At 45.9% G+C, this 24,390-nt stretch overlaps 1 protein-coding gene across 2 annotated transcripts in view; it reads left to right on the top strand.

Annotated features, from left to right (window-relative positions):
• The window catches only part of PTPN3 (protein tyrosine phosphatase non-receptor type 3), a 75,911-nt gene that overhangs the window by 12,528 nt on the left and 38,993 nt on the right, over nt 1-24,390 (top strand). The window contains exons 5-13 of one of the 2 annotated variants that reach the window (XM_077769842.1): nt 303-347; nt 3,950-4,002; nt 10,100-10,220; nt 11,347-11,434; nt 14,689-14,777; nt 15,869-15,932; nt 17,477-17,649; nt 21,181-21,315; nt 23,669-23,845. In XM_077769842.1, the coding sequence (XP_077625968.1) occupies nt 303-347; nt 3,950-4,002; nt 10,100-10,220; nt 11,347-11,434; nt 14,689-14,777; nt 15,869-15,932; nt 17,477-17,649; nt 21,181-21,315; nt 23,669-23,845 (945 nt within the window). The remainder of the gene's footprint in view (nt 1-302; nt 348-3,949; nt 4,003-10,099; nt 10,221-11,346; nt 11,435-14,688; nt 14,778-15,868; nt 15,933-17,476; nt 17,650-21,180; nt 21,316-23,668; nt 23,846-24,390) is intronic. The other variant, XM_077769843.1, reaches the window with a different exon arrangement.

The raw sequence follows: 24,390 nt of genomic DNA, 5'->3' as shown, positions 1-24,390 counted from the left end.
GGCCGCCCTGCAGTGTACAGACTAGCGCCCGAGACGTCAGACAAAACTGTTTTGGGGCACCTGGGTGGCTCGGTCAGTTAAGCATCTGACACTTGATCTCAGCTCAGATCTTGTTCTCTGAGTCATGAGTTCAAGCCCCGTACCAGGCATGAAACCTACTTTAAAAAAATTATGTTTAAATGTGTTTTTATGTATTTTGTTCTCCAAATGTACAGATCTTGCCCTTGACCTATCACCTTTTGTGTGTGTGTGCTTATTTCAGTTTGAGTATTATGAATTAATAAAAAACCATTGTTTCGTAGGCATTTGTATTTCTTACAACTGAAGATGGATATTTGTGAAGGAAGGTAATGAGAATTTCACATTCTTCTTTTCCTGTCAGTTGCCAGACACTAAAATTCCTGGTTTTAATCTAATGAGCGTGCATTTCTGGTAACAGTATTAAGTGTAGACAAAGGATGGATGTTGAAAGCAGCATCCGGCATGACATTATGGCCTGGACATCTGGTTTTAACCCGGTCTCGATTTGGAGAAGTGGAGGATTGATAAGCATCATTACATGTGTCAATTTTATTAGAAACGGTACAGTTATCTTTCTGGTAAAGACCTGAGAAATTGTAAAGGAAGGGAGAGACCCAGAATGTGAAACGGGCTTCATTGAGGAAGGCAGATCAGGCCTAATTTAGGTCTGCTTCCAAGCTCCTAAGTACCTATCGTGACTCATTTTCTCCCTGGGAGACTTTGTGCTCGAAGGCGTGAGCATCTGCCTGTGATTCAGCACATCTTGTGTGTCAGGCCCATCTCAGTGGCCAGAAGTCTGTGAAATGGCCTGGGAAGGGAAAAGAAATGCCAAGGCAGTGGTCCCCGAGCTGCCTCTTCGAATCCTGACTTTTCCTTGACTTAATGGGAGAAGCTGCAGCCGGTGAACTGGTAGAAAGATCGCAGCTTATTCCCATCCTCCTCATCCTGTTTTCTTTCCGCCTGCCCGTTCAACTGAGGGCTTCCGAAGCCCGGGTGAGGGGGCCACCGTGTGGTTGGGGCAGTGAGGCAGGAGCCCATGAAGCAGTTGGGACCAGTATGGGCTCTGGAGGCTTACAGTAGGGTTTTCTGGGGAGCCGTACAGGCTGGGAGTCTTTGCCCTGCCACACGCCCACAGTCCCAGCTGAAAACCACATTTGGTGGGAGGGAGGCTCCCGGGTGGCTCAGTTCATTGGGCGTCCGACTTCAGCTCAGATCATGATCTCACAGTTCGTGGGTTTGAGCCCTGTGTCAGGCTCTGTGCTGACAGCTCGGAGCCTGGAGCCTGCTTCAGATTCTGCATCTCCCTCTCTCTCTCTGCCCCTCCTCTGCTCGTTCTCTCTTTCTCTCTCTCTCTCAAAAATAAATAAAACATTAAAAAAAAAAAAAAGGAAAGCCACATGTTGGGGACTTACAGGAGAGTAGAGAGAAGAGGTTCTTCCTGTCAATGTAGACAGGTGTCTTGTGTCCGGCAGGCAGAGGGAGCTGCAGGAGACCTGTGGCCAGAGCAGCATCGGCAGAGGTAGCACCAGTACACTTACGGGCAGGCTGGAAGAGGCTGGGGGGCTTCGTGTAGATGGAGGGAGACTCGCAGGCATGGCCCTGAAGATGTGGGGGACGGAGTTGGGGGAGGGCCATTTAGAAACAAGACACATGTTGAAATCTGAACTCTGCCAGAACCTGTTGGCTCTTCAGAGCTCCTGCAGTTAGAGAGTATTTGTAATTTAGCTCATTCTCCCACTCAGAGGAGGGAAGAATCCCTTCCCTAGCACCACTGCAGGCCTTTGGGCCTCTGCTTAAGCACCCCCAGAAATGAGCTCCTCCTTTCATGGGACAGCCTTCTTATATGTCATGGTGACTCCAGGTAGAAGTTACCCACTCCTCTCCTGGGTCCAGGCCGCCGTCTACAGCAGTAACAACTTGTCTCTCTCTTCTATGCACTAATGGCTTTTCTCCACAACTATTTCACCAAGCACCTGTTATGTGATGGGCTCTCTACTGCACTGGTGAAATAAGGCAAGGCCCTACCTACCCCCTCAGGAGCTCTCAGACTAGCCCTCCACGTAGTGGAAATCGGCAGTCTTCATTTTTTCTTCTCCAAACACAATACCCCTTGTTAGTTTTGTGTGAAACCTGTTGAGGGCCACGTTGTGTCTTAAATCCCTGGCATTCCTTGTCAGGCTTCATGGTGGCCTCTACCACCTCTCTGAGGAGAGGGCCTCCTGCTACCAAACATTCCTGGCTGTGTCAGGGTCGGTGTGGCCATTTGTAGCCATGGATCTTGTGACAGACTTGATGGATCTAATAAGTCTCCTGGGTGCCCTGATTTGTTTGATCTGTCAGTGGTTGGCGGTTCCCAAGGCATTCTTTCTTTCCAGCTGAGATAAATGACCTGTCCCCATCAGATGGAGACCCTAAGATCTGGAGGAAAAGAAAGGAGTCTGTCTAGAGGCACGTGATATGTTAGTGGCCACCTTGAGTGGCCATGAAGGCTTTTGGTATTCTTTAGTTTGTATTTACACTGTTCTTTGGAAATGTTCTTTTCTGACTTATTCATAGCATTGCTCCTTCCATCAAAATGGAACTTCCTTAGCCTCTCTCCTCACTTGTGCCCCAAATCCCATTCACCCTGCACTGCTTCCAGCAGGGACACCGACTTAGGTTTCATTGAAGCCCATCTTGGTAGGAGAGCAAGTGATTGGTGTTTGGGCTGTCTGGGTCTCCAGATGAATGGACAGAGGGGAGTACCTCTGTACATCTCTCCATACTTGGAGAGATCACTGAGAAGTCCTAGCAGAGAACACGTGGTAACTGGAGGAAAGTTGGGGACACCTCCAGATTGGGAAGGCTACCTTCTTGTGCAGCTTCAGCACTAGCACATAGCACAGCAGATGGGAAGGGGAACCCTGGGCTGTCAACCTGATTAGTCAGAGAGACGGGGGTGACTCACATCTTGGGAATCTCATGAGCTGCCATGGAAACAGTACTTCTTCTCCACTTCCCCTGGGGTTGCGGCAAGAATGCTCTTCAAATCTGTATCTTCCCACCCTGCAAGCCTTCATTCCTGCGGCTTCTATTCAGCCCCTCCCAGTGCGTTTCTCCAGCTGGCAGGGATCCCTGGCCCAGGTCTGCTGGCCGAGCTCCTAGGCAGATGGTATAGTTCATGGTTGAATGGAGAAAAGGGAGCAACCAGAGGATTCAAAGTATGACTAAGCCAGAGATGATGTTATTGGGAGAAAAGGGGTGTTTGGAGGGTAGGGTAGTGAGCCTGAGAGGAAGGGATATCAAGTCTAACATCCAGTCCGTGGGTTTCTAGTGAGGGGCAGGCAAATTGGGAGGTGGACAGACCATTTCCTATCGATCGGAAGCTTCAGGAGAGTAAATAGATTTACGAATCTTAAGTAACTGTTAAGTAATTTTGAACTCACAGGCGTTTTAAAAATTTAAGATCCTTTTCTATTTTTCCCAGCTAAGAAGATGTCACCTTTCCAGAAAGTGGGTAATCAAGAATCATGGAGACAACAGAAGTCAGGGATTTAGTTAGAAAGCCCTACAGAAGGTCTCACGTCTTTACTAGAAAGATATGAAGGTCACCCAATGATCTAAGAGTATAATTTTCTCACTTTTCTTCATGATATGAGCCTGACCTTCCTTGATCAGCCAAAACCTTGGCCACCATTAGGCCTATTAGCTTCATAGTATTTGTATTAATGTGTATTATTGTAAACACAACAAAGTTCTCCTTTAATTTTAAATCTCTAGTGTTACATTTATCTTTACTCTTTGAGTTACATCCTAAAGTCGTCTTTGTTATGATTCAAGATGATTTTTTAATGGTTAATGCAAGAAAGAAGACAGGTGTTATCCTTGATGGACGTTTCAGGCTGTTGTGGGCTCTCGTGACCTCACTAACGTGTTTTTCTCCTAACAGGTTAACCTGCCCTCTTAACTCAGCAGTGGTTCTAGCATCCTATGCAGTACAATGTAAGTCACCAAGGGCGCATTGCACAGGTGCACAGCCTGTTCTCACTGGTATCTGAAGAAAGTCACTGCCCTTTCCTGTTTGACCAGGTCTCTTCCCCTCTTCCCAGGAATCCTGTTGGGCAGAGTCTTCTCTCTGGTTGTGTGGAGAGTCCCACTGTCACCCCAACTGACACTCTCCACCGGCACAGGGATGTTGGTCAAGGAGGGTGGGGAAGGGAGTCCACACAACAAAAGTCACCTGACACACATTATACCAACCAGACCCTCACTCTCATATTGGGTCTCATAACAAACCCCAGTGGGGCAAATATTTCTACCAGTCACCTCTTAACACGGAAATCAAACCCCACGGTTAAGGAATTTCCTAGAGACCATTCCTGCTACTTGCTTGGGATCTTAGGAATTTATTTGTAAGCTTTCAGTAGAGCTGACGGGTTTTTTATGGTTCTTATAGCAGCAGCGTCCAATAGAAATACAGTGTGAGCCATATATGTAATTTTCAGTTTTCTAGTACCCATTATTAAAAAAGGAAAATGAAACAGATGAGAATAGTTTTAATATTTTAATGAATCCAGCATCTCCCAAATATTATTATCATTTTCATACATAATCAATGTAAAAAATGAACAAGACATTTTACATTTTTTTTTTACTATGGAGTCTTCAAAAACCAGTCCACATTTTATACTTTAAGCACATCTCAGTTTGGGCTCGCCACATTTCAAGTACTCAGTAGCCACATGTTGCTAGTGGCTGCCACATTGGATGGAAAGTCCATATGGAATTTTCTGTCAAAGCCTGTTTAAGAATTCATTTATTCAGTAAAACTTTGTCGAGCATATATTCCACATCAGGCCCCGTGGTGGATGCTGGGTGTGCATGGTGGAAAGGGGGCATGGCCAGATGGGAGGCGAGGTAATACTTCATAGTTAGCTGTGTGGTGCCAGAGCAGTACGCTAACATAGGGGTTGGGCCAACGCACATGGTATGTAAGGAGCCTCCTCTGCCTTTCTATAAGCCCCACACCAGCTTGGCCTGTAAGCCTCTTAGCTGACTGCAGCGTAGGGAGTTAAGAGAGCAAGATGGTCAGGTCTCTGAGCAGGTGCCGACTAAACACTCCCTCCACTTTGGTCTCAGAGGCAAAATAGCAAGAGAAGGCTGATGGGAACTCCTGAGGTGGCCTGAAGTCTGTCCACTCCCTTAGCTGCAAGGAACAGAAATAGGAGAGGGGAAAGAGCAAGGTGGCTGGGCCCACAGCTCATCTGCCCACCTGCGTGATACCAGGAAGTGGAAGACAGACCTTTCACAGTGACCCTACTCGCCAGTAAGATCAGATCCAGCCTCAGTCGCCCAAGATAGCCTGCATCTCCTTCTCTCCAATGGGACACCAAGAAGAGGCTTCACAGTGGCAGGCCTGGGTAGATTTGAATTTCCCCTCTCCCTGCAATGCAGCTGGAACAGACTCGGCCATGTTGTATCCAGATGGGAAACGGCATGGCCACCAGTCACCCTGTGTCCTTACTGATCTCTAGACCTCATGGACTCCATCTCTGCCAGGCTGATCAGCTGACAAGTTTTGCCACATCCCAGAGTGAGTTTGGTGTTCGCAGCTTGAGCTTTGAGGGGCAGGAACCCTAGAAAGGACTTAGTCAAACTAAATTTAGATCCTGGCTTCGCCCTTGCCACTAATGTGTTATTACCTCCCTGAATCTCCGTTTTTTCATCTGTAAAACAGAGGTGATGGTGGTGATGACAGCAGCTCAAAATTGACTATTTGAGTCAAATCATACATGTAAGGAAATATGTAACTAGAAACTTTACAGTCGGACCCTTGCCGGTCACTGAGTCACTGAGCACATTCCTGGGGCCATATTGCCTGGGCTTGGACTCTTCCCCGTACACACGCATGACCCTGAGCCTTAGCATCCTCATCTGTGAGGTGGTGATAACCAGGTTTACTTCCTAGAGTTGTAGTGAGGATGGAAGGAGTTATGATTCAGAAAGCTCTCAGGATAGGGCCTGGCACACGGCAAGTGCTCACCTGCACTGTTCTCATGTCTGCCCAGAAGAAAACTTTCTGAAGAACTGCCTTTTATAAACAGTATACTCTTGTGAGAGAACAATTTAAGAACCAAATAAGAAAATCCTATTCTAAGTCTCCATGGTCAGGTTTCCCTCTGCAAACAAGTGATAGAACTGAGGCTAAAGGAAGTCATTAGCACTGAGAAAGTAGAAACTAGTTGCTGTGGAAAGATTAGCAGGGCTATCAAGCTTAACCGCTGGTCTGTGTTGTCAGACCAGCGGTTTTAAGTATAAGCTCATTATTCCTTCACTTTCAGGAAGTACATACATATTCTTCCTGATACTTCTGTGCACGCATTTCTGTAAGATTAATTCTTGGACAGGAGACTGCTAGGTGTCTAAATTTGATCTGCTACATTTCACTAAATTGTCTCCATAGGGGTGTGTTATATGAAGATAAGCCCCACCAGAGACAGCAAACCAAAATCATGTTTTCATACTAGATAAAAAGTAATGTAGGTAAATACCTGAAAAGATTTTTTTCTTAATGTGTATTTATTTTAGAGAGAAAGAGAGAAAGAAACAGCATGAGTGGGGGAGGGGCAGCGGGAGGAGACACAGAATCTGAAGCAGGCTCCAGACTCCTAGCTATCAGCACAGAGCCTAAGGCAGGGCTCAAACTCATGGAGTGTGAGATCATGACCTGAGCCGAAGTTGGACGCTTAACCTACTGAGCCACCTAGGCGTCCCCCAACACCTGAAAAGATTTTATAGGTTGTTGTGGCTTTGAGTATTTATGAGGCTCAAAGAATGAAGTTTTTATAAATATGTATTTATTCCATAATGGCCCTTGACCTCTGTCATGTGCAGATTCTGCACTAGCCTCAGGGTGCACAAACAGAGCACGGCCTCTCTGGGGTCCCCTGCCTGGTGGGGAGGCGCAGGTGGGCCAGCTGATGCTGGCAGTGAGGGTGAGCACTCCATCCTTCGTGGGGGAGAAGGAAGCGAGTCCAGAAAGGCTTCTTAGTGATGACCTCTGAGAAGAGCCTCCAAGGTCAAGCTGGAGTTGGATGTATAACATGTAAGGGGCTTCTATTATATAAAGGACTTCCCCAACAGAACAGTTGGAAATGCTGCAAATTTGAGTGCTTGGAATATATTCTCTCCTGCACAATATAAAATTTTAACAGAAGAATGCATGGAACTTAAGACAATGTACTTCCCACATAAACACTCATTTCCTCATCTTCCTGCTATAATTAGCTTATGCATGTGTTGCTTCCTCACAAATAGGAAAGTGTATTGCTCTGGAGGTTAGGGTGTGTGGTATAGTAAGTAGATGAAGGTTATGGACTGTGGTCAAAGTCTAGGCTCCAATTTAGCAGCTGTGCAATGTGGGCAGGTCCCTTCCTTGAGCTTCCCTTCCCTTAACTGTTTCATGGGGACAAAAGCAATGTCTGTTACTGAGTTGTCATGGAAACCTGATAGATTGATGGCTTTGAAATCAACAGGGGAACCTCTCTGTGCTTGGCCTAGTGTTTGCAGATGACTGTTTAACTTTGTTTCCCTCTAGTGGTGAGCACAGAACTTTGCACGGAGTAGCCCAGTGAGATTCGGAGGGAAAACCACCCTACAAGGAGGTTCCATTGGCCTTTTGTTACATTCAGACATTTGTCAGTGACTTGACTAAAGATAACCTTGCTGTTCATGTTTGCAGAAGGGCCCAGGGGTTGGGACTTAACCAGCTAAAACAGATGACCAAGTCAAGATTCAAGAGGGTCGCCATTAGCTAATAAAACCAACTGAGTAAAATTTAATAGGACTCTGCTGCCTTGAGGCTCTGGAAAATCCCTTGCAACATTTGGCTGCCTTTCGGGGACATAACCATTGTCCTCTGCAAATGGCGAGCAGCAGCTTGGACCTGGCAGGGAGGCTGGGGGGACGGTAGGAGCATTAGCTGGGGGCATGGAACACCTGGGTTCTGGCCTTGACTGCTGAAAGTGGCTTCTGTGATAGGAGAAGTCTCTTCTCTCTGGACCATAGTTTCTTCTCTTTCTTTTTTGAGTTTCTTCCCTTTTAACATGAATGTACACAAGGTAATTTTAGGGCTTTTTCAAGCTTTCCTCATTGGGGACTCTGTGTCAGGGCATCTAAATTATTTCCTATAAACACATGGTTGTAGGCTTCACGATGTACAAACTCACCTGTAAGCCGCACTTGTGCTTACATAGTCCATCCTTGACATTGCTATCCATAGCTTAGCTGCATTTAGCTGGCCTTAACAGACTATGGTACACTCTTGACCAAGTCTGCATGCATAGATCACTTGGCTTTATGCCCTCTTCCCCTTCCCAAACTGAACTTTGTAGTAGCCTTTGTTTCCATTAGTTCTGAATCCTGTGTCCCTGAGTACCTACTGTGTGTCATGTATGGGTGCTCAGCCCCAGCGATGATGAGTCTGCCTCACTCCCAGCCCTCAGGGAAGAGTGTAAGGAGGAAACAGTTCCCTTTATTACGGTGTGGATCTCAAAGAGCAGCTCTCGTGTGTGGTGGCAGTTGAGGGTGAGCAGGGCCAAGCGGACATGAAGAAAGATGTGCTTGCACGTAGCCTCTCCTCCTTATGATGAGTTCCGCTAAGCAGCTCCTGGGCTCGTCTCCTCCCCTCTGAGACTGGCCATGAAGCATCACAGAAGCTTCTCCCAGTCCCCGTCCTCGTGACACTGAAGGAGCTGTTGGATTTGGAAATCCATGTTGAGTGGGAGCGATGCGACGCCAGCCGTCAGAAGCTGCCTGGCATTGAAGCCAGCTATGGGAAGAATTCATTGAAACCTTTTGGAAAGATCAGGTTAATATTTTTGAGAAAAAGATGAAAGTGTCTCATTAAGAAAATGAAATACTACTGGGGTGCCTGGGTGGCTCAGTCGGTTAAGCGTCCGACTTCGGCTCAGGTCATGATCTCATGGTTTGTGGGTTCGGGCCCTGCATCAGGCTCTATGCTGACAGCTCAGGGCCTGGAGCCTGCTTCAGATTCTAGGTCTCTCTCTCTCTCTCTCTCCCAGCCCCTCCCCTGCTCACACTTTCTCTCTCTAGAAAATAAAGATTTTTTAAATAAAGAAAATGAAATACCATATTAATTGCCCATCAGAACTAGAACTTGTTTTTCTCCTGCTTTTGTAAAGATGGAAAAAGTGAATCTTGGCAAAGGGAGGCAGGTGTCCCTGGGTCCCACAGGCCAGATCTTTGGCTGCCCCACCCAGGGTCTTTTTCCCAGTCTCCTCATCAGTCCAGACACCCAGATGGTTTGAATCCTCAGGGCAGCTGTGTAGAACTCTCAGGAATACCTATTACACAATAGATGTCAATGAGTCATGTTTGTAGAATGGCAGTCAAGGATCTTGAGGGAGAGGTGCCGTTTAGACCAGGGATGCAGAGCCCTAGCGTTTCCCCGACTCCCCCAGGAATGTTCCTTCTGCCCAAGAACTCTGCCCCCAGCCTTGCCAGGGTCCAGACCCATCAGGCCCACCCCCTCCCAACCCTCCTGCCATCCCCCACTGTGCCTCTGAACACATCCTGGCTCCATGTCTTCCAAATTCCAGGGAGCCAGTCAAGGTGCAGGCAGTGTCAAGTCAGCATACCCTGCCTCCTGCCCACACTCACACTTTAGAGCAGGTTGGTCCAGGGTTGTGATCCCCTTGGGCTACTAAAGAGTCCGTCTGCACAGTACCTGTCATACAGGGCTGGCGTTTTTGAGTGGGTTCTCTTATTTTTCTTTATCCAGGGGTACAGTACAAACTGCAGTGCTCACCACAGAGGATAGGTTTAGAATAGGACCAAGGTGAGACTGTTCAAATGTCTGTTCTCGGGGAGAGAACATTCTGCTGAAGCATGCGTGGTGGTCCTTGGCCCATATAGGGTTCAGATAAAACTGGAATCTGGAGCTGACGAGAAGCTCAAGGTGACGTGGTGGTAGAACCTCTTGGAAGAATGCTTCCAGTGCTTTTCTTGTGATGCTGTCGATGCTTGTGAATACAGACCATATTGAAAAGGCAATTTCCTCCTCATTCTGTCTCGATAGCTCATTTTGGAGACTATAATTCTTCCATTCATCATCCGGGCTATCTTTCTGATAGTCAGTTTATACCAGATCAGAACGATGACTTTTTAACGAAGGTGGAATCGCTCCATGAGCAGCACAGGTGAGAAGAGGGGTGGGGTGGCCTACTTTGGGAACCCAGGTCGCACATTTCAGACCTTATGTTCCCTTGCGTCTGATGTGTTCTCTTCCTTTTGTTCATGAATCCTCTTTTAAGCTGTCGAGGGGTTGTGAACCTTAGAGATGTAACGATGGCAGATATATTTGGCATAACTAGCATTTCTGTAAAGTGCAAAATCCAGGAAGAGTTTAAGGGCATTTGCAGCATTCTTTTTAGGGTGTCGTTAAAATCTGTTAATTCCTAGAGACAATGCCTTTTTTCATAATTCCCCACAAATTGACCTACCAGGCAAACCTTTTAACAGTTGACCACATTTGATAAAATGGGCGGCTCCATCGGGCATCACTGAATAGGCAGGCAAGTGGACAAACGCCAGGAGGCTCTGTGAATCCCTCCTCCTCTCTGGCTTCAGGGCATGAAAATGCCTTCATTCCAGAAGGGAGCCCCAGTCTTCCGCAGCTGCCCCAGGCTGAGCCTCCATTCGGCACATATGCCCCATTCTGGCCCCCTCGTCCTTTGCCTCATTTTATTCAAAGCTACGGAGAGGCATCTGTTTAGTCCAGGTCAGATCAGGGCCATCCTGACTGGGAAGGCCAGGTCTCAAGGGACCTGACATTCTTGGGAAGGCTGCAAAAACAAAGGCCAAGCAATCAGCGTCCCTTCTAAATGGCACAGCCAGTCCTCCCTCCCAGAACTGTTTCCCAGGCAGAAGCCAGCGTCCTAAAATAGTACAGTGACGTTTGGGAGTTTGAGGCTGCCGGAAGAATAGATAAAGGTGGAAAGACCTGAAGAGCACCTATCAAGTAAGCAACTTGGAACAAGGAGGGTGGGAATTCCAAACGGTGACTGTCTTCCGAATCTGAGTGCAGAAAGCCTACTAAATAAGTATTACTTAGTAAACGACTTGAGCAGACGAAGTCCTATTCGGCGGACAAGAGAAAAGACCTGGTTTAGTAGAATTTAGGGTGAGATTGTTTAAGATTAATAACATAAGACATTTAATAACCTTACAGAAATGTTACCAATTTGGAGGGGACTTTTATGTTAAAAATTGGGGTTGTGTCCTCTGTTGACCCGAGAACTCTGCACTGTCTCTCACCTTCTGTAGTGGACTCAAGCAGTCAGAAGCCGAATCGTGCTTTATCAACATAGCACGGACCCTCGACTTCTATGGAGTGGAGCTGCACAGTGGTAGGGTAGGTACCCTCGGCACTTCCGGGTTCAGAAATTAATTTTGGAAGGTTTGAAAACTTCTTTGGAACGATGTGTTTTCCAGTATAATTAAAAAAGAGCTTTTTATAACAATATTCAGAAAGCTTATAAAGTTGGTTATCCAGTTTTTTTTCATGTTTCATGTTTCCATGGGGGTGGGGGGGCCATGAGGATTAGAAACAAGTAGTTTTGGTTTTTATTATTTTTTTAATGTTTATTCATTTTTTAAAAGAGAGAGCACGAATGGGGGTTGGGCAGAGAGAGACAGAATCTGAAGCAGGCTCCAGGCTCCGAGCTGTCAGCGCAGAACCTGATGCAGGGCTCAAACTTACCGGCTGTGAGACCATGACCTGAGCTGAAGTCGGATGCTTAACCGACTGAGCCACCCAGGCGCCCCAGAAACAAGTAACTTTTAAAGATGATTTCATATCATGATAAAGAAGCAAAACATGTGTCTATCCATTTTCCAAGCAATACTTTAATAAGCCAGCATGTTTACTATTCATCTCATTGCTGCTTAAAATATAGCTAATTACTCAAATATGACAGCTTTTTTTTTTTTTTAAGTTTATTTATTTTGAGAGCGAGAGTGTGCACATGTGCACATATGGGGGGAGGGAGTAGAGAGAAGGAGAGAGAGAGAATCCCAAGCAGGCTTCACCCTCAGCACAGAGCCCTATGTGGGGCTCAGTCCCATGACCATGAGATCATAACCTGAGCCAATATCAAGAGTCAGATGCTTTTAAAAATTATGTTATTGGATCGCCTGGGTGGCACAGAACCCGATTTGGGACTCTAACTCACAAACCATGAGATCATGACATGAGCCAAAATCAAGAGTTGGGTGACTGAGCCACCCAGATGCCTCTGGTTGTGACTTTTTAAATAAAACTGACTAATACCCATCATGTACTGAGTAATTTCTATCTGCCAGACACAGCGGCTTGCTTATTTCCCAACAGTCATGCTGTGAGGTCTCATCATTATCCCCATTTTACAGATGGAAAAACTGATGCTCAGGGACTTTTCGAAAGTCGCACATCACAGAAGTAGCAGCTTTAGTACATGACCCCAGCACTAACTAATTGATCTCTGACTTTTCTATTTTATGCTAGTAATTGGCCCACATCATATACAAAAGCAAGCAAATATTGAATACCTGGTAGGTACTGGGCATTGTTTCATGAGACCACAAGGCCTCGTTTAAAGATTATAGCAACCTTGAGAAATCAGTGTTCGAATCATCCCATTTTACAGTGAGAAAATGGAGGCTCAGGGAAGTTGAGTAAATGACCAAACTTTCCATATATCCATCTTTACAATTCATAGAAACACTTTCATTTCTTTTGTGCCATTTCAGTCCCATAACCGTTTGATAGGCAAGTTATGGGCGTAGGTAATAAAGTAGGAAGAAGATATGGGAGCTTACAAAATACCAACTTTGGGACTTGATGGTTAATTTTTATTCTGTTTGCAAATAATAATGTGCCATAGAATGTTGTGGAGAACTTTCTTCATTGGGGGACGTGGACTTTATCTGTGTCTGAGTTGACCTGCATTCTCCCTACCTGCTGTGTCCCATGAGTGACCTCGGGCCAGATGATTACCTACCTGACTGACACTTCCCAGGGTATCAGAGGGAGCTGAGTTACCCTTGGCTATATTGTTTCAAACAGAACCCCCTACATATCAATAACTTGATGCCTCAGAGTTCATTTCTCAGTAGTTCAAAGGCTGCGGTGGGTCCCAGCCTTCCTCCATGCAGTGTCTCGGCAGCCGGGCTGCCTCCATCTTGTGGCTTCACCATCTTCACACGTGGCCTCACACATGCGGCAAGGGAAGAGGAAGCTAGAGGGTTGGCTACACAGCAGCTCTGAAGTGATTTAGCCCAGAAGAGACATCACTGCTCCTGGAACATTGACCATGACTAGTCGCATGGCCCTGCCTTCTACAGTACAAGTATAGCTGGGAAGTGTGGGGATGGGCGTGGGAAGTTAGTGGATAGTTACTATCCTGGGTTGAGCTGCGTGTGATCCCAGTTGGGTACCCAGTAGCAAATACTCTGGACTTTTGACTTGATCAGTCAGCAGTGTTTTGTTTGGCCAGTTTCTCCCAATTCCCCCTGTTCGTACCACTGTCCACAAATGATTTGTCCCATCACATCTTGAAAGGCAAAACGGAATGAAAATATAATTATACCTGCCGCATGTTCTCTAATTTCAGCTGATAAAAACCTTTGGAGAGGTGGGTTTGATAATCCTTATTATACAAAAAAAGGAGTTAAGGCTCAGTAGCCCAAAATAACACAGCTAGTAAGTGGTAAGCCTAAACTTCACACTCAGTGGTAACTAAGTCAGACTCTGCCCCCGCTCCTATTTAATATAATTAGAGGTATATGATAGGGTAAATTGGGGCATAGGTGACTGACTCAAAGGAAGGAAGTGTTTTATTTTAAAATTTTAGTTTACTCGGGGCACCTGGGTGGCTCAGTCAGTTGAGCATCTGACGGCTCAGGTCATGATCTCACAGTTCGTGAGTTTGAGCCCCACTTTGGGCTCACTGCAGTCAGCACAGAGCCCACCTTGAACCCTCTGTCCCCGTTTCTTCTCCCCTGCTTATGTGCTCTCTCTCAAAAATAAATAAAACATTAAAAATAAAATTTTACTATACTCACCTTGTTCTCAGATGGATTTAAAACACTTTATACTTGCTCTGTCTTCCATGGTTTCATGGTCTATGGCAACACCTAGCATACAAGCTTTTAATAAATATTGAGTGTATTGGATTTATAGACCATATTTATTTCTCATTTGGATTTAAAGTCAGTAGTTCTGCACTTCATGATAGTAGCTAAAGCCTTTTCAGTGATGGCAGTTGAGATTGGTGTAAAGCTGTGCAGAGGGTAAGGTCTCTCTGGGGTTAACACCGTATCTAATACTGACTGTAGGAAATGTACAATTGGATGGATACTTATTTTGAGATTCCGTGGAATGATGGCTGGGCCTCCCTGCTAACTCTCTAACCCAGTGGGACCCAGATGTTGCTCTCAGGCGGCGCATGTACCTTTTAGAAGAGTCTGGTGCTAAGCGTTTGGATCTTAAGCATCGGTTGCCTGTTTTCCATAACATTCTCCCTTTGGAGCTTATACATGCTGCTATTTATAAAAGCGTGGGTGCTTGAGTTACCAGAGGGCACAAGCATGTAACACACTGTGAATCTCGGTTCTTCTTTCTTACAGGATCTGCACAATTTAGATCTAATGATTGGGATTGCTTCTGCGGGCATCGCTGTGTACCGAAAATATATTTGCACAAGTTTCTATCCTTGGTAAGTGCGAACCAGTTCTAATTATTTTCTGAATCATGCTTTAAAAATATGCTGAACAAAAGAAACGTTATCTCTAATTTTAAGCTGGTATTTCTGAAGGAGGGGTGAAGACTCTACCCCAGGTTTTTACCTCTGACCTCTGAGGTTGATCCAGATTTGGTATTTGGGAAAAGTAGTTTGGTCTCCACTGGCAGCCCCTTCCCCCCGGTCACCCTGTGGTGTGGGATACTCGGTGGAAAGAGGGATAAAGTGGCTCAAGGCAGGTTTTGGAGTTATGGAGTCCAGATTCAGAGAACTTCCTTGAGGGAGGAACTGTGCTGTCAGTGTGGTTCTACTTAGTTATTAGTTGGACTTTTACCAAGTGTTCCGTTCTGGTCTACAAACTCAGGAGACCAAACAGACTTAATCCTCACAAGACCACTGTGAAAAAGGCAGTGCCTTCCAAGGACTTTGTGATGCAGGACTTGTGAGCCTTTGTTCAGATTCATGCATTTCCTCATTGAATGATCTTGAGCACTTAAGGGAGGTCTCTGAGCCTCAGTTTTGTCATCTGGGAACTGGGAATAATAATATATTTCAGGACTGTTGCAAGGTTTAGTTGAGGGACTGATGTAAAGCTTTTAGTAGAGAAGCTGATGTATAAAAATGCTGCTCATGGGGCTGTAATCGTGTTCTTAAGCAAATAATAAGGGAGCTACTTGGCACGTGGCCAGGAAGTACCAGAGTGGGGATGTAGACCCAAGTCTGTCTGGCTGCTATCTGTCCTCCGTCTGCTGCACACTGCCCTCAGCTGGCCTCCCCGGGCACACACTAGCTCAAGCAGAGCTACAGTGTCACAAAAGCAGGTGACCGCAAAGAGAGCACATTGTCCATGGTTCTCATTATTTAAAAGCTACATCATTATCCAGTGGCCCTTATGTGATTCTCAGCTTCGCTCAGCTACTTGGCATTCGGCTGAGGCGACGGGCCTGCTGTCCTTCCTACTGTGGGGTAAACTCTAGGAATCCGAGAGCCGGCGCTCCTCGGGGTCATGGATTAGAGGGTACACCCAGCTGAGCCCTTCGTGCATTTCATGTTTCATTTTTTTGCAGGGTGAACATTCTAAAAATTTCTTTCAAAAGGAAAAAGTTCTTTATACATCAGCGACAAAAACAGGTGAGTCATGTCTACGTTTGTTTTGTTTCTTGTGTTTTTATCCACTTTAGCTCTTAGTTCTTCAGCAGTTAAAGGCAGTTGGCCATGCGTGTGACTGGAGAGAGAGAGCGTGGCATGTGGTGGGAAGAAAATGGAAGTTGGAGTCCAGAGTTGCCTGTAGGACTCACTGTGCTTATCTGCTAGCAGATAACCTGCTTCAGAGTTAATGTCGACGGGTTTGGATCCTCGCACCAACTGGGCAGGTTACATAACCTCACTGGCCCAAATTATCTTGTTCCCAGAAGTGCAGTAGTACCCACCTCTTGGGGAATCGAGAAGATTAAATGAAAGCATTAGAGCACCTGGCATGAGCGCATGCAGCGTAGCAGTAAATATCCGCAAGAACAGTTCCTCCCCTTGCTGTGTTTACACATGTGTCCCCTAAGAGGAGACCATGGCTTTCCAGATGACTCTGGTTACCAACATGGAAAAGAGGGCTCAAAGGTGTGGAAACTGAGGCTCCCACAGCTACCACGCAGAGGTACCGGAATTTGAATCAGAGAGGCTGCTCTTTCAATGACACCATGCTCTGTCCTGTTATGCTCTGTATTTTAATTTTTTTAATGTTTATTTATGTTTGAAGGGTAGAGAGAAAGAGAGAGCATGCAAGAGCATGCAAGTGGGGGCGGGGCAGAGAGAGAGGGAGACACAGAATCTGAAGCCGACTCCAGGCTCTGAGCTGTCTGCACATAGCCTGATGTGAGGCTCGAACTCATAGACCATGAGAGCATGACCTGAGCTGAAGTCGGACACTCATGACTGAGCCACCCAAGTGCCCCATGTATTTTTTACTTATTATCACTATGTTCGTTTCCCAGGGTTTCAAAGATAGTATGTACTTAAAATGGCTCCACATAGCAGTGATCACTTGGAAATGAGGACACTAGAGCTCAGAGCACACCAGAACTAGAATCTGGGTCTCCTGACTGCCACCCCCCCCGCCGTTGCAAGATCAAAGGTGGCCCCCAAATGCACAAGGTGGTAATAAAACATGAAAACAGAAAACTTGGGTAGGATGAGGGTCAAGGAAATCATTAAAATGGTGATACGTGAGCACTCAATTTAACTCCGTGCTCAGGGGAAAGCAAATAAAGAAATCCAGAGGCTTATAAGATCTCAGGTTTCAGGTAAGTGGAAGACATGCTTCAGGAGAGATTTTCCCAGAGCTAAGTCTTAAAAGAAATGTATCTCACAGCCTTTATCTGGTTGGTCCAAATATATCCAACCTAGGAATGTACGCACATTTGAGATCAGAGTGTCCATGAAGAACCAGAAGTGACGATAAAGAGGAGAGGTGGGTCGTCTTTTCCACACGAATGAGACACCTAACAGACCCGGCTCCTGAATACCCCTGTAACACTGGTGTGTGACCTAAGGCATTTTGATGCTGGCCTTCCACCACCTGTTACATCTTCCCCGATGACCACCGCTACAGACAGAACATCTAGGCGACATTACTCCTTCATCTGTGCAGGTGAAATATCTCCTGTGCTTTTTCCTCCCAGACTGACTGCAGGGAACATATTGTGGCCTTCAACATGTTAAATTACCGATCTTGCAAGAACTTGTGGAAATCCTGTGTGGAGCATCATACGTTCTTTCAGGCTAAGAAGCTACTACCTCAGGAGAAGAATGTTCTGTCTCAGTACTGGACTATGGGCTCTAAGAACCCCAAAAAGTGAGTATTCTTTAGGGACGGTATCCGCACTAGAGTGAGATGTGAATGTGTCCTGGCCCCCACTGGGTAGTGACATCCTTGGGGGAAGGGACGCCATCATCCAGGGACCCCAGGCACGGAGTCAGAGCTGCAATTTCAGTCTCCCCAGGGGCAGCAGCATCCCTTTCCATGGAATCTCAGGTACTTCTATTTCCCCGCTTGCTTTCTGCCTCCTTGACTCCGCTGCCCCGGGGCACCCAAGCAGCCAGAATTGCAGTTGCTTCTACACTGTGTAGTACTAAGGGAAGCAGGTGCAGTGACTCTGAGGGTCATCATGGTACCCAGATAGCCCCTCCCACAGAACATTCATTCCATACAGTGCTCCCTAATAACGAATGAACAGAAATAAAGCTTCTTGGAGGCGCCTGGGAGGCTCAGTTGGTTAAGCTTCCGACTTCGGCTTGGGTCATGATCTCATGGTCCGTGAGTTTGGGCCCCACGTCCAGCTCTGTGCTGACAACTCAGAGCCTAGAGCCTGCTTCAGATTCTGTCTCTCTCTCTCTCTTCCCCTCCCCTGCTCCAACTCTGTCTCTCTCAAAAATAAACAAACATAAAAACAATTTAGAAAAAAAAAAGAAAAGAAAGAAAGCTTCCCAGAGTCAAGTGTCTTTGGGATATACTACCTATTAACAATCATGAAATAATAGTAGTAATGAGAACAGCCGGTTGAGCATTCACTTGGTGCCGTACACATACTTAATTACGTTTAATTCTCCTAACAATCCCGTGTGTACTAGTATCTGCAGGAATCATATTAAAAATACTTAATGAGTAGTACAGTGGAAGAAATTACTCTTAGAAAATTGTAACTTTAGATTAAAATGTATTCCCTAAACTAATCATGCAGTTTATATTTTTGTGTGTGTTTATTCTAAGACTGCCTTCTCAAGACGAGATACAACAGAAATTATTTATCAAGTTATTGTAAACTGTTGCTTTGAAAAATTGCTTTCATAATTTTGCATTGTTGAGGTGGCTATTACTAATGAAATAATGCCCTTGTATGAGCCATTATCTGATATGTGGACTGTTATCAGGCTCTTCCAGTGACTTTCGTATTTGGATAATCATTAGGTAGCTTTTTATAGATTCAATTAAGTAGCAAATTAATGTTAGTAGCAATGATAGTATCTATGGCGCAAAGTGCTCTCTCTGAGCTTCTGATGAGCCAAGAGCAAATATATTTTCAAAATTTCCAGCTCCTATAATATTGTCTCTAGTATTTTATACATTTAGTAGCTATTACTGATGACGTCACAGGCATAACTTACTGGAATATAGTTTTTACGTTAGTTGGACCTAATCCTTTGAGCCAGCTGACAGGATTAGATAATGAGCAGTTGAAAGCATGGACTGTTGCTAAGAAGACTGAGTTCAAATCCTAACTGTGTCACTTCAGTTCACATGTCTTCTCTTCTGTAAAATGCAACCCACATGGAGTTGGGGGTAAGGTGGGGCAGGTTCTGGTTATCCATTGTGGCACAATAATCTACGCCTATTTTGGTCCCTTGAAGCAACAAGCTTGGGGCACCTGGGTGGCTCAGTCCAGCGTCCAACTCTTGATCTCAGCTCAGGTTATGATCTCAGGGTCATGAGTTCAAGCCCCACGTTGGGCTCCATGCTGGTGTGGAGCCTACTGAAAAACAAAACAAACAAAAAACCACAATCTTTCCATTATATCTCAAGATTTTGTGGATCAGACATTTAGGAAAGACCATGTGATATAGACTGGGGTTTTTCAGTGACAGGTGGCTGGGTTGGGCTATGGGTCCAGGATGACTACTTGATGGCATGATGGGAAGGCTGAGCTCGGCTGGAGCCCTCACTTCGCTTTGTGTCCTCCAGGCCTTGTCATGTGTGCTCTCCAACATGCTTTTCTGCATGGATGTCTCCTGCAGAAGTTCAGGGCTCCAAGCACCTGAGGCAGCAGCAGCCAGCCATCCTAAAGGCCAGGTCCAGAAATGACACAGCCTCTCTTGATCAAAGCAGTCACAGGCTAGCCCATATTCAAGAGTCAAAGACGAACTTGTGGCCATTTTTAATCTGCCACTGGGAGTCATTTGGGGTATTGATGGTTCATGGCACAGGTCAGCAGTTCATTCAAGGCCAGCTTCAGTGCCCTGCAGATTTCACCCTTCACTGTCTCCATTTTATAAATGGGGAAACTGGGGCATAAGGTTACATGATTGGCCCAACCCTAGAGATACATCTACATACTTGCATGTTGGGCCCCCTGATAGAAGTTCCACATAAAAGACACTTGCTCAGTATCTTCCAAGCTTAAGGGACAATGGAACATTTTTTTCCCCAAGGAATATCTATTAATAACCTGTGACACATACTTTGAGGAACTACAACATTAAACCTTTGAATCTTCTGGCTTGTCGTCATGTTCTGAGGCAGCGTTCTCAATCAGTGCTAATGTGCCTTCTGATAGAGATTCTCTTAGTGATGTTGCTACAAATGTGTTGATCAGGGTGACAACAGTATTTCTTACTGTAAGTTAGGACATTGATATTCTTGGGGTGTTTTGTGTTCTTCTGGGTTTTTTGTCCTGCCTGTTTTTTGTTGTTGTTTGTTTCGCTTGTGAGTTTTAGGCTGCAAGGAAATGTGTGCATCTTGTTGTTGTTGTTGTTGTTGTTTGAGAGAGAGCATGAGTGGGAGGGGGTAGGGAGGTGGGGAGGGATCTTAAGCAGGCTCCATACCCAGCACGGAGCCTGACATGGGGTCTGATACCATGACCTTGAGATCATGACCTGAGCCAGAATCAAGAGTTGGATACTCAGCCAACTGAGCCATCCAGGCACCCCTGGAATGTTTTAATAAGTCATTAAAACACCCTTGAAAATTTAGGAATGGCAGAATGGGGTTTCCTGACTTCAAACCCCATCCTTTCAAATAACTCTTTCTCTGAGGGGTCTAGGTAGCTAAGATTTAAATTCTCTAGGTGTAAATACAACACAGAAGTTCGCTTTGGGGAGGCCCTTTCTTAGGACATGGCATGGAATTCCACTGTCAAGCATTTTCTCAGCCCTCCTCTCAGAGTTATCTGTGATTTACAGCTAATGGCTCCTGCCAGCGTGGATGACGGAGAAACCTTCCTGGAAGGATGCTTAATGTTTGTATTCGTGCCGTTGTGAACAAAGTGAGATGTCCTTGAAGTTACTTGAACTGTATTTCTTTCTGTGTTACCCTGACACTTCCACAGTGGCATGGTTTGGTTACATTTTAGAAGCAGTTTTGTTGCTTGCAGTAGTAAGGCCCAAGAAAGTCGTTTCACCAGAAGAGATAACCAGGAAGAGCCAGGACAGAAAGGAACCGTTTTTGACCTGCGTACCTCTCCCTCCTGGCAACCTTGGCTGGTGTCATCTGGGTGCTCCCCAGCCCTCCACCAGGGCGGGGAAGCATGGCTAGACTGTGTGCTTCATTCGTGCTGTAATTTCTTGTTGAACACGTCTGTGTGGAAAGTGAACCTTGCTTCTGGTTTTTCAGGTCTGTAAATAACCAGTATTGCAAAAAGGTGATTGGAGGGATGGTGTGGAACCCAGCCATGCGGAGATCATTATCGGTGGAGCACTTAGAGACCAAGAGCCTGCCTTCTCGGTCCCCTCCTGTCACTCCCAACTGGTATGTCCTCCTTTTTTTTTCTGGCATTACCCACTTTCTCTCTCTTAAAAAGTCAGCTTCATACATTTTCCCAGTATAGATGACCTGCAATCCGAGTTTATGTTTGTGTGCTTGCGTGGTGCGAAACTAACAGTTTACTGTTATGAAATCCACAAGCCTGGCTAAACATTTGCCTTAGTGTGTAATGCTGGGATGCTCTCTTTTAAAAGTTATTGGGTCTGGAGGCACCTGGGTGACTCAGTCAGTTGAGCCTCCAGCTTTGGCTCAGAGCATGATCTCACTGGTCACGAGTTCGAGCCCCACGTCAGGCTCAGTGCTGACAGCTCAAAGCCGGGACCCTGATCCAGATTCTGTGTCTCCCTCTCTCTCTGCCCCTCCCTTACTCGTGCTCTGACACTCTCTCTCTCAAGAATAAATGAACATTAAAAAAAATTATTTGGTCTGAGTTTGAGAGCTACAGCCTTCTGAAATGCCCCTTTTGGGCTTAGTACACGTTGGCATCTTGATGTTCTAGAAAGCCCTGTGCTAAGGAAGCATGCCAAGCTTTATTCAGTCTGTTTTCTGTTAACATCACACAAAATAAACTTTGGGAAAACCTAGTAAAGGTATGCAGTGTAGGACGCAGGACCCTGAGCAACAGTAGCAAATGCACTTGGGCAAGTAGCCTGCCAGCTTTTTATGATGATGGCTTAAAAGGAAGGAAGTGGTGGTTTGGCCAAGTGGGAAGGGCACTGTTGTGTAACTGCATCACCCAGACTCAGATTTGGGCTCTCCTGTTAATTAACAAGTTTCTTTACCTCTCTGGTCTCAGTCTCCCCTTTTATAACCTCTGTAAAGAGGTTATAAAAATTGCCACAAATGACATAACAGCATATGAGTGCTCCATAAGCAATTTTTAAAAAATCAGATGGAATTATTATCATTATTTTATTATAATGTTCCTCAGAGACATCAGGCCATTTTTGTGAATGCCTCCAAAATGGCAAGGCGTCATCAGCAGGAGGGGGAAATCTAGCCAAGGACTTTGCCCCAGCTCCACGCTGGAATTAAGAGTATGGCTTTCTGGGAAAAAAAGAAAAAAGAATACGGCTTTCTGTTCATTTCACAAAAGACAGGGTGGACCTGTAAATTACCAAGGATGGATCTTCTAAGACTAAGGGAGATTCTAACCCACACAAAACGGAGCTGCTGTGCAGGGTGGCTGGGTGAGGACCCTCCCCTGAGGCCCCAGTGCTCTATGCAGAGATACTGATGATATTTAGTGTTAGAAATCATAGCATGACTGAGATTAGTTTCTTGGTTTCCCACGATTTAGGCACTTCATCCTAAAGTGGTAGGTTTATGCTATAAAGTAGCAGCTTTGTCTGAAAGCCTCTGAGGCGGTGATGCCAGAGCCCCAGGGCAGAGGCCCAGGACAGGCACCCAGGACAACAGCGGGGGTTGGATGTTGCCACACCCGTGGCCTGGAGCTCTTACTGCTATTTATAGGTCCCCTCCTGAGGAGTCACGAGCCTTTCTACCCTATTCTGGACACAGTACTATTGATTAGCAGAGCCCAGGGGGAATGGGAATAGTGGAGGCGGCCCTGACAGTCTCAAGGAGAAATGGCTCACAGAGAAGAAGGTGGAAAAACTGAGAGAAAATAACAGGCAGAAGGCTCAGCAGCCTGGGATCACCCACTGCAGGAGCCGATGCCCAGGTGCTGCCCCAGGCGTCCGGACAACATTGCTTCATTTGGTTCATTCTCAGGAGCAGGTAGGTACAGCTGAGGCCCAGAGAGGTGGTGTGATTTGCCTATAGCCACACAGATACTGCTGCTTTGGGCACCTCAGAGGGCATACAGGATATATTTTTAAAAGCAAACATTCCTTCTTGGATCAAGTGAAATTCACATGAAGGGATGTAGTTGAAATAAGGTTTCAGTTTTGCCAAAAACTGTACTTTGGCTTCTAAACCCTTTATTTGTACGGGTGCTTGAGTGAATCTAAAGAATTGATCAGTAGTCAGTATGATCTATTATTTGTACATTGAGAGCTTGAGTCCTCCTGGAAGAATAACTTCCTAAATCAATACTCACCACTTCCCAAAGGGCATAAACCACTCTCATCTGCCTGTGTATACAGCCCAGAATACCGATCCTGGGGCTATACCGTGGGGCTGAGAGTCTCAAGGACCCACATGGCCCTTGGTGGATTCGGGTGTAGTAATGGGTTAACTCGTTCTTAATTTCCAACAGCCTGGCCAAGGCATCCTTAGAAAGGTCAGGGCATAAAGTTAGATCACTGGTGTCTAATGAAGTGTTTGGGTGGAATTTGCCTTGAGCGTTCTCACACTCGGCCTCTCCCAAACGCAGGCGAAGTCCTCGACTCCGGCACGAAGTCCGGAAGCCACGACACTCTTCCGCAGATAACCTTGCGAACGAGATGACGTACATTACCGAAACCGAAGATGTGTTTTACACGTACAAGGGCTCCCTGTCCCCAAAAGACAGCGATTCCGAGGTGTCTCAGAACCGAAGCCCGCACCGAGAGTAAGAAACGTGTTGTTCTCTGTATCTGCTTGTTTGGGCTGTTGAGGAATTTGCTCAAGCCCAGATGGCCATTTAGGTCAAGGGCTAGAGCCTGCAGCCAATGCCCTATGGTGCCCTCTGCCAGGGTGACAACATAAATCAGACTGTCCCTTGCACCACAGGACGACAAGCTGTGTGCCTGGGGTCTAGAGCTTGCACTTATTTTTGCCTGCGACAAAGATCTACTCTCTACGTATGTGTTAGCTCCCTTGAATAGTCTCCAGTTCGTGAGCAAAGCCCAGGGTAAATCAGTTTACATCATTCCAGAGGTACAGATATGTTAACTGTTGTAATATTTCCCTAGACTGTCAGAGTTTTACCACTGTGGGACTTCTAGATCACTGGAAACATGCCTACTTCTGCCCGTCCATAGAAAGCCTTCTCAGACCCACAGTATCCCTCAGGGTTTGCTTTAAATGAGTTGCGAGTATAAAGCAAAAACATGCATAGAACATCTCTGAAACTTCGTTAAATTTTTGTTAACTGTTTGCATTGTTCCTTGTAGC

The sequence above is a fragment of the Crocuta crocuta genome, unplaced genomic scaffold, assembly GCF_008692635.1.
Source record: "Crocuta crocuta isolate KB4526 unplaced genomic scaffold, BGI_CrCroc_1.0 scaffold95, whole genome shotgun sequence".
Lineage (NCBI taxonomy): Eukaryota > Metazoa > Chordata > Mammalia > Carnivora > Hyaenidae > Crocuta > Crocuta crocuta.
The sequence above is the reverse complement of the archived record's forward strand: the minus strand, read 5'-3'. Positions and strand labels throughout refer to the sequence as shown.